Source organism: Tachypleus tridentatus, chromosome 6 (assembly GCF_004210375.1).
Source record: "Tachypleus tridentatus isolate NWPU-2018 chromosome 6, ASM421037v1, whole genome shotgun sequence".
In the NCBI taxonomy this organism is placed as follows: Eukaryota; Metazoa; Arthropoda; class Merostomata; order Xiphosura; family Limulidae; genus Tachypleus; species Tachypleus tridentatus.
The window spans coordinates 129,820,541-129,831,748 of record NC_134830.1 but is presented as its reverse complement, the minus strand read 5'-3'; the positions used below and the strand labels follow the sequence as shown (position 1 = coordinate 129,831,748).

At 30.7% G+C, this 11,208-nt stretch overlaps 1 protein-coding gene across 2 annotated transcripts; it reads right to left on the bottom strand.

Annotated features, from left to right (window-relative positions):
• On the bottom strand, window positions 1–8,420 carry LOC143253651 (mitochondrial potassium channel-like). Of its 2 annotated transcripts, none has more exons than XM_076507849.1 (3): window positions 8,000–8,415; window positions 5,464–5,610; window positions 1–3,214 (listed from the first exon to the last, which is right to left on the bottom strand). In XM_076507849.1, exons 1-3 carry the CDS (start codon window positions 8,087–8,089, stop codon window positions 2,483–2,485), a joined length of 969 nt encoding a protein of 322 aa, XP_076363964.1. In that variant the 5' UTR covers window positions 8,090–8,415; the 3' UTR covers window positions 1–2,482. The 2 variants fall into 2 exon arrangements, with proteins under 2 accessions (XP_076363964.1, XP_076363965.1); XM_076507850.1 differs by having other exon boundaries at window positions 2,230–3,214; window positions 8,208–8,420.
• Window positions 8,421–11,208: the final 2,788 nt, after the last annotated feature.

The following is an 11,208-nucleotide window of genomic DNA, read 5'->3' as shown; positions in this document are numbered from 1 at the left end:
TGTGTTTTTTTAATCTGGTTTCCATTTTCCAAAATTACAAGAACCAATACACAATTTAAAACAGGAATCCACTGAAAAATCACCCATACTGTACTATACATTCCTTGGTATTCAGCACATGAAACAAACCAAAAACTCGACATACTAAGAAACCAAATAAACACAGCCATAAAACTATGCTCACCAGATAAAATAAATGACAAATTATACAAAATAAAACAATACTTCATCAACATCAACAAGTTTCCTCTACCTACCTTAGAAAACATTACACGCACACAGTTATTTAAAAAACAAAATCAACTAACAAAAGTAAATATATCCCATGAAAAATCATGAAACCATATACTGCAGCATACCATATATTCCCGACATCAGCAGAAAAATAACCAACATTTGGCAAAAACTAGCAACAAAATATGACATTCCAGTTAATACCAAATTTATTCAAAAACCAGGCATAAAATTAACGTCTATACTATGCAAAAACTACACTGACAAACACAACACCTAGTTGTTTTTTTTTATTAATTTGTTTATCTACTTATTTTTGGTTTTATAAAATAAACTGTTAAAGTATAATTGTCTCTACCTTTATGCAAACATACAAATACATAAGGTATTTAAAAACTTTGGTATTCAAGCAGCAAGCTCTCTCTCTTGCCAGAGAGCCTGCTGGAGCAATGTAATGTACATGCCATTACTGAGAAGACTAAGCACTTAGTACATGTAGTTATTTCAAATTAGAGTATCATACTTATTTTAATACTCTACAAAAATAAACATTAATATATTATACACACAGAATTCATCACAATAATTGTACTGTACATACTATTATAATTTTTATTAACAAGGTGACAAAAAAGTTATTGGTCTCACCTCGTCTACTTATATTTTTATAAAAGGTGGTCCTTGGCCTGTAAAGACATTTTAGGATCTCCTTTCAATGCTCTGTGCAAATCCTAATTACTTAAACATCATAACTGATAAACAAACAAACCGATCAACTCTTTAATTATAAAACATGTTTTGGCACGCTATTCTGTGACCAGTTGTTATGAGCACTATGAAACAGCTGTCTCTAAATCTTAACATCTCTTTATTTAATCAAACTATGTATATTTTACTATACTTTAACTGTCTTCACAACATGTATTGATGAAGTAAATGTATCACAGCTATTAACTGTCAAACCTTTATCAAATAATATTAAAATATGTATTTAACTTTTTCCATTAAACTGAATTACAGAATCTAAATTTCCAACTGGAATCATTTCATTATTTATTAAATGGAGATTATCTTACAAGTGTGAGAAATAATGCAGGAACAAACAAATTTCAAATTTGGAAAACTTAACTCATCATTAGTCTCTCATACATATATATAGCTTTTAAACTCCTTTTAGCATAAATTAAAAATAATATAAATAAAATATTTATGAGAATTAAATTCTACTTTTCATTTAGTTTTGAAAATAAATGGGATTTTTGTAGTAAAGATAAAATGAGTCCATAACCTCATTAGTAACAGCTTTATTGAGTCTTTTTTTACACAAATGTGTTTAATTTTTGTTTCTTCACATTTCTAGTTTCTGATTACCAAAATGGTTTGTATCACTCTTATTAGAATTAATTCATTTTATGTAATGAAAAATTTGGTGAAAAAAATATTTTTTTTCAATTATGTTTATTTTTGGAATTAGGCATAAAGCTATACAATGGGCTATCTGTATTCTGCCCACCACAGGTATCAAAACTCAGTTTCTAGCAGTGTGAGTCTACAGACATACTGCTGTGCCACTGGGGAGCTTATCTCAATTAAATTGCATGCTTTTTGGAAAAATAGCAAGTTAAAAATTTTATTAATTACATTTACACATTTTTACGTATTTTAATTACATGGCCTCCATGTTAGTAAAGATGTTATTTATTTCAATATAATAAGTGAAGGGTCAAATATTGATGCGCTTACTTTAAACATTAACTCTTACACATCTGATCAACTTTGTAATAGTATACAGTAATATACTTCTATGCATTTAAAACATCTTGAGCTTACTGATATAAAAACTATATATTTAAGTGACATGCTTTTCTTGTATTATAAGTTTCACATTGCATACAGAGATGAAAAACATCATCTTGTTCTAAATATTTTATAAGGAATGAAACCTTAAATCTGGAAGAAATAAATGAAAAATAAATTTTAAATCAAACTCAACAGTTTCTTTTCTTTATATAATTTATCTTATTGTTTGTACATATATTCAACTGATATCTGCTGTTGGCCTACTAGAAAAATGTAGTAGTTCATATCTGTTTTTACACTAGTTCTTAGAATATTTTAATAATTTGATATAGTATACTATTATGCTCTATCTTACAAAATTTGTTCAGTAGAAGTAAAGTAGAAAATAATTTACTTTCACTTATTATAAATAAAATGCTTCCCAAATTCATGTTATTTACATCTAAGGTCATTTTGAGAAGTATGTTATTAAGGGAAATGTTATGGCAAAAATACCATATACCAAGGCAACAGTGGTAAGAGAATTCATTTTAATTTTCCACTCTAAGTTCTTTTCTGTATTTTTCACCAATTTTTCTACATCCTCACCAACATAAACAGCAGTAGGTGATGTGTCTCCTCCAAAATCTTTTAGTCCAATGTGAGCTGCAAGTAAAGTTTTCACTTCTTTTATATCTTCAAATGGAACTTTTTCTTGATGTTGAAGTACAGAGAGAATCTGATACAATCTGGTTGCCATGTTGTCAGTATGAGTACCTATTATTTCACCACCACCTGCACCATCTTCACTTTTAATACTTGTTTCTGAACTTTTTATATGTTGCAGAAGGATCTTAAGATCTTCAATAATGCCTGTCACTTGGGCATACAGAGTTTTTAGTGCATCATTTAAACTGATGAACAACTTCTCCAGGTCACTATGATCTGCAGTTTCTTGTACCAACCCTCTCAGTTCTTTCATTCGGAGCCAGTTATTTATGCTAGTTCCTAAAATTCCAATTACTGCTCCACAAACTGAACCAATGACTGACCAGTACTTCATCCTCTCTGCTTGAGCCTGTTCCTTCTCATGGCTTTCTCTAACAGCTAATGATAATGCTGAGAAATATTCTCTCTCATTTTTCTCTAGCTGTTTAAATTCTTCAGTAAGATTTCTTTCTTCCTTAATAATTGCATGCTCCTAGAAAAAAAAAGTTTTATTATTAGTAAACAAGCTTGTCTTTAGAATTTTAATTGTATTCACACATTTATAAATATGTAAAGTCAAAATTCTACCCTTGCATATTATTTTAGAAACATAAAATTCAGTCCATCTAGATTATTAAATATTTAAAAAATAAAATTCTGACAATGTTTCAATAACAATAAGCTAGAGAAGTTGTATGTTAACTACCAACATTATAGAAAAAACATCTTTTCATGAAAGCAACTGTTTTGATCAATTTAACCATGTAAATATTACAAAGTATTGCAACATTGTTTGTTACATAGATCACAAATGTTGAAATAAACAACCAATAATTTCTAATATTGTAATCAAATGAGAAATTTCATTCACTTTCTAGTCAAGTCTGCCACTCAGTCTTCGACTTAAAGATTGTACAATTAAAGGCTATTTTAGCACTTTTTTTAATCAGCTGTCTTGATGAATTATCTTAGTGCTACAATTTTCTTTAGTAAAAATGTATCACCTAAAATATCAAATAAATCCTTAAATAATGTGTTAATCAAAAGGTTAGTGTTACAACAAAATGTAATGTTGTGAAGAATATTAGTCTCCAACAGAAATGGATCTAAAAGTGATCAAATTGCTAATTAGTATTCTTACTCATAGTTGCACTCTTTGATGATCCACTATCTGAAAACTAAATTTTTTTACTTATTATTGAATACAACATCAAATACAAGATTCATACTGGCAATGAAATTCTCTTAATGGTCTGTTCATATTGTTATTTAACACAGTGATCTCATATTAGTACTCTACACAGTGTGGAGTTTATACAACATACAATATGCAAACAGCAATTTTAGTCACAAGAATCAGTTTCCACTTGAGTAATGATTATGCTCCCAACCTAAATAATCAGTTAATGATAATTTTGCTTAAATATCATTCACTTACAGATAAATTATAGAAAGGTAAAAAACCTCATGTTACAGTACAGCATAATTATACTGAATACTTAAGTTTTGTAATAACTGAAATATTTAAGCTGGCAATATTTATGTTTAAAATATAATTAAAAGTTTAACTATTGTACTTTATAGTAATTTAAATCTAATTTCTGAAGTACAATTTTTCAGTATTATAGTTCACTATATTTGTTGGAATTTCATCTTATGCCTGAAAAACAAATGTATAATAATGTATTATACAAATGTGTATAATATTCAAGAACAATCAAAAGTATGTAAGAATACTATTACAAAATACAACTTTTAAAGCAAATATTTTTATTTTTTAATATTCTCAAACAACATCAACTTGGGTTTAATTTCACTGTAGTCCTTTACATTTGAAAAATGCATAAGAGCTGTAAACATTTATCAAACAGTGGATTGATGCTATATATCTTTGTTTACAAAATTGGACACTAAAGGTTACTTGTATTGATTGAATTATCCTATTTCTCTGTCAACAAAACAACATTTTAATGGCTAAATTAAGACATATTCATAGCATGCCATTGAACTAAAATCACCTGCACTAAATATGACAGCCCTTGCAGGTTTCAGTCATGCAAAAAAGTAGTTCATGTAATGCCTTTTAGATTACAATCAGATTTGCTAAAACTCTTCTGGCTATTCAGAATTTACAATTTAGATTTTAAGCATTGACTAAGTTTCTCACAAACTTTTTATGTCTATACACAACAATACAGTTTAAAAATGTGATACTACATGTGTGACATCACCAGCCTAAGTCAATTAAAATACTAGTCACAGAAGCTAACAAGGTGGCATAAAGTTATCTTTGAGCTAATCTGTATATAAACATAATAGATGATTGAGTGGCTAAAGCCATGAAAATAATGGATCTGAATTCCAGAGTATTTATTTCTTACTAGGAACAAAAGGAAAATAGTGGGGTAAAAAAAGTGGCCATTATGACAGAAGCTCTAAATAGCCCTTGCAAAACACATTTTATCAATAGTTTCAAGCAGGAAGGACCATCACTGCATGTTTTCTATGTTAAGTAAATGTCTTTCAGTTACTTTGCTGTTGCAAATTTCAACCTTTTAAGTAAATTTAAAGAAACAGTGTTATGTATGTGTAATTATTAATTCATCCAAGTTTTTTTTCCTGGGAGAATTGATAACATGAGTGCAATAAAATATCTCATTAAAAGTTTTAAAGCTAACTCTATGTGTGCTTTTAGCAATGTTTTCTTCTTAATTTTCAAAACTTAAATTTAAAATCAAGGACCTGAGTAATTAAAGTAAGATAACGATCTTCTCCACTGGTGGTCTTATCCAATTCTGCATGAATCTCTTTTAAACAAGAAGCTATATGCTGTATCTGTTGCTGTCTGTCTCTGCGAAGCTCTTGAGTATCATTGAACTTTCGTTCTGCCTTTATAAAAAATAGAAAGATAAATTACACAAACAAATACGTATTAAATAACTATTTATTAGTAAATTACCTTCAAAATTTTGAACAAATACATAGTAATGAAAAGTATGTTTTGTTGCACATTTCTTATTTTAGGCATAATATAAATATATATCTTTTAATTTTTTAAGACACAACAAAAATGGTTTATGAATATATGATTAAAACTCTTGCTGCAGAATTAGACCTAAATATATTTCAATACTAAAAACAGAATTAAAATAAATATCTCTGGATATACCCTACCTTATATTCTTATAGCTTTGTCAATCATGAATACCAAATATGAACATCCCTCCTTAAGTTATGCAGTAAATGCTTCAGAAATAATGAAATTCAGAAAATTATTACATTAATACAAAATGCCAGAAACCTTATAAACAGATATTTGAAGCAACTTGTTGTTCACATTCTTCTAATTAGCAAAATGACCAATTTGTCAAGTGAAAATTATCTTTTCACAATTTCCTCTAAAATTCAATTCATAAGCTAACTTTATCAAATGCTTTTAAGAGTAAAAACATAGTAATATTTCACTCAATTAAAACCTAGTACATGTACATCTTAGCTCCATGTAAATTATGAATGAAGATTTACTATAATAAATCAATCCATATTATGGTACTCAACTCCAGAAATGGAGATGATGAATGAGGTGTGCAGATGGGGTACCTAAGAGAAATACATTTTCAGGTGAGAAAATTTTAACTTCTGAGATGATATCGCACTTCAGTACACAGAATAGCTAACACACCACAATAAAATGGTGGATGGGGCAGTTCAAACATTAAACCTATATAATTTCCCTTCAGGAAAACCCAAAGAGGATAACACCTAATGGTTGGTAGACTGTATGGGCACACCTCTGGAACAATGCATCTCATATTAACCAGGTTATATTCTCTGCTGAAAGAAAAAATAATACAGTATCAGATATTGCATTGGTGGTGGAATTTTTCAACAACCAACTGAGCACTAGTATGGAATCTGTTGGTAAGCAAAGATGTGCAGTGTGGTTAGGGCTCAATCAAACCTTGTGTGACCTGGACTACTGGAAATACAGCATGGCAAGTGATTTTGCCAATAACCTGAAAAACATCATAGTGAGCAATTTTAATCATTTAATGAAATATGATTTTATTTTCAGATCCGTGTTTCACAACGTAGTGAATAAAACAAATAGTAACCTCAACCAGAGTTTATCCACCATTATTTTGAACATTGAAAAAAGTAGCCAAAATTGGTTGTGAAACTAAACTTATTAATGGCACAAAAACTTTGTTAAGGAAAACTTTAGACTAAATAATTAAATAACAAGTAAAGCCAATGTATGGTTTAAATCCAGTAAATTTTGCCCTTATACATGCTATTAATATTAATTCACAAATATTGATCCGACTTTGACACACTTTCACATGGCTCAAACCTAACATTGAACTTGTGAATAACTTTTGATAATTTGTTGTCTGCTAGTACAATATAAAATTATCAGCAATATGGTACTTATTCATAAAAAAATATTTACTTTTACAATCAACATACTTTAACATTTTGTTTTTTTGCCTCACAGTAATTTACACAATTAGATTGTAGTCCCAGCTTTGGAATAATAAAGGTGGAACAGAATACGAGTAGTCATCAGTATTGGCCAGCCCCAATTAAATATCCGAGGTTCCACAACTCAGAGTTAAAAATGGAATATTATACATATATATTTTTTTACTGGATCCCAACCTTTAGTCATAGATTGATGCACTTTACACCACTAGAATCACGAGAAGAAAGCAACAATTTAGCAGATATTTTTTTTACACCTGAAAAAGTATGAAAGGCAACATCCTTGGTTCAAAATGACTCATATGGTCTAGAATTATGAATTTTCATCCTCATTCCCCAACCATGTAGACAAGGAGTATTCTATTTGCCCCTGGAAATATGGAGAGGATGTGGAACCTATGCTCAACCAAGAATCTAGGATGCAGCCATTTTTTAAAATTTTCAGTGCACTATTTACAAAGAATCAATAGCACTATTACAGTCTATTGTACATAGTCTCACAAATCACGTTTCTTTGGTAATTAGTGTAAATGTGTAAAGTATACTATACATTATAATCTACTAAAAACATATCACTCGCGAGGTGAGTAAAAACTAAAAACTATGATATTAATTTTTTTAGAAATTAAATCTTACCAAGTACTACGATGACTATTATTATGTATTATTGGTATTACTCTAATCAGTATAATATTTAGAGGTTAATGACGTATCGTTAAAATTTTCAACTATAACCTCTAAGTCAGAAACTGCAATTTTGGTTCCACTAATACTAGTAACAGGCTACACAGACCTGCAAAACTTTATCCTGTGCTGCTTTCACTTCAGTCAGTCCTATAAAATCCTCATAATATTTCATCAAACGCGACATTTTTTCCACCATAGGTTCAGTGGAAATTTTAGGAGAGACTTGATTAGAAATAGAACTACTGTGTTTATTTATCTTATAATCATTATGACATATTCTAACAAAACGACGAAAAAAATATATTTTAAATTACCAACTCTCGCCATAACAATCTCATTTGCCGGCAGGTTTATACCCAAATATAAATCAATTATTATTATAAAGTTCTATAATAAGAATATCTTAATAATTTTAACGAGTTTAAAGAATTAAAACAACCATTTATTTCAGTTGAAGGATTCGATATGAATACACTCATGACCCTCGGATAACGAGTCGAGTGCACTAACCACTTGGCCAGGCCGGGCCAAATTGTCATTAGAAGATGTGACGAGGAGAGTTTACATTTGAAAGAAACGTTTAAATAACATAAATGCTCTTGAACTTTGTTATCTTAAGTCTCTCCCTGAATATTCCTAATTATTACTAACACGCCCGATGAGTTTATAGATACTAAGTAAGGTACTTAAACAATATTGCATATTTATGCAATTGATACATAGTCCATCGGTTTGTTTGTTTGTTTGTTTTGGAATTTCGCACAAAGCTACTCGAGGGCTATCTGTGCTAGCCGTCCCTAATTTAGCAGTGTAAGACTAGAGGGAAGGCAGCTAGTCATCACCACCCACCGCCAACTCTTGGGCTACTCTTTTACCAACGAATAGTGGGATTGACCGTCACATTATACGCCCCCACGGCTGGGAGGGCGAGCATGTTTAGCGCGACTCGGGCGCGAACCCGCGACCCTCGGATTACGAGTCGCACGCCTTACGCGCTTGGCCATGCCAGGCCCCTAGTCCATCGGGAGAAATCCCTTGATTAACAAATGAAAAAATCGAGCTGAAGGAAATGGGTTCAGCAAACTAAGTTATTAGTAATGTTAAACTCCACATTGATATATTTTAACTTCAATCTTGATACACATCAATTTTAAGTAAATTAACATATTTAAACTAATCAGGAGCTGAACGAGATGGGTTTAAAAAGACGATTACTACAGTATGATACAAGCATTACTTTTTTAGCTAACTTTAAATATTTAAAACATGAACTTTTTATGTATACCAGGATGAAAGTTATCAACGGTGCATCATCTCTTGGAAGGTATGGATAGTCATATAATTATTTTTCAGTCACTCAGTAGGACAGAAGTAAGTTCACAGACTCGCAAAGCTCAAATATAAGGTTCGATTCCTCATGGTTGACACAGGAGATAGGCCAATATGGCTTTTTTTTTTAAATAAGAAAACACAGTGGCTATTTTTCAAATAATACGTATAACTTAAAAAATCAATTTTGAATATTTAGTTATCATAGTTACCCCTACACCTAACTAATACTTATTCAAAGTTGTTGTTTTTCCCTGTGATTCCATTACGTCCTCGTTTTTCACCATCTTGAGTGATGACGAGAAAACCCACTTGTAGAGAAAAATATATATGCAGAAACGGCTTGTTTGGATTGTGAAAATTTTTGTAAACCTGACGATAACCGAAGAAAGTCGAAACATTGTTCGCTCCTCTACATAAAAAAAATTTCCCAACTCAGCCAGCCGTTTTTTACATTATATTTTTCTCTACAAGTGGGCTTTCTCGTCATCACTGGTTATTATTTTATCATGGCCATTGTACGAGAAGTGTAAGTCTTTATGTGTTTTCTTTATGTATTTGTAACCATTATGTCTGAACTAACGTACCTTACACCACTATTAACAGTATACGCTCATACGATCGTTAAGAAACTTAAACCAAAGATTTATCAATAGAAGAAATGACATCTATTTCATTTAACAATGTAGAAAGGAACAACTAACCCTTAATTTTGTAAAGGTAAAACTACCAAAAATTTAATCAATGCACAAACATTATCCAAAATTTACAGAAAAAATCTACTTAAAGCCATGTTGAACACAAAATACAAAGAACAACATGACTTACAAAAAACAAAAAATGAACCTCGACTATCAACTGGCATGCTGCATTAAACCAGAGACTTACGGACTTGTATAACGAAACATAAACCAAATCAACACTAGGAATGACAGGGACAAAAAGATCTGCCACAACAAAATACTATAAAAACTAAGATGCAAACAACAGAAAAGACACCAACACGACAAACCGTTGACTAACCTCATAATTAACAGATCCGACCGACAATTAAACACAGACGAGACACATCTACTTAACAAATAACTCAATTTCGCAATACCACCAAGGTACATTCCAACCTTAGAAATTAAAACATATTTAGAAGACCTAGCCAGGAGACTTGTGATATTTTCCATGGAAAACAAAAACAAGAAAACGACTGAAAACAACCAAAAGAAAGAAGACAACTTCGTGACCTGACGATGACCGAAGAAGGTCTAAACGTTGTTCGCTCCTCTACGTAAAACATTTTCTCAACCCAAACCAGCCGTTTTTACATATATATTTTTCACCATCTTGTTTCATATTAAGTATCTAGTTTTCTTCAGAAGAAAGGGAATTAATGTCTAAAGTGCTATTATTCTAATCACCAGTATTTGTGCTGTATCAAGTGTTACTTATAGTATCATCAGTTGTTGACACCCCTTGAGAATACTCCGCCAGAGAGGGTTGTATTATACTTGTTGATGTCCAATCTTGTTCGCATGCATTGTCTGGAGTGAAGACTTAGTTTTTACCATTAAATTTTAAGGACGCCATCATTACGTTTTTTTATGATAGTTGTATCTCACATTTATCTAAAAGGTGTTTGAGTAACAGAGAACAAATAGAATAGGTAAAAATATATGCATGTCTAAATTCAGCGTACAGCAATGACAACAAAAAGCCGTTCAACTTGCACATTATGTTTATTGCAAGTGTCTTCTGATTATAACGTTTACTTAAATTATAATCAATACCAAATGCATCGTTAATCGACTCTCCATATGTATACATTAGTTTCTTGTTCCGTTCATTTAAGGGTAATTTAACTTTATTTAAAGTTTCATCGTCACTTTAAATTTAATAACTTACTAGTAGAGACTTTGCGGTCAAAATGTATCTTTGTCGCAACAGTACTTTTTTAAATGCAGGACTTCTAGAATAATGGAAAATAATTGTAAT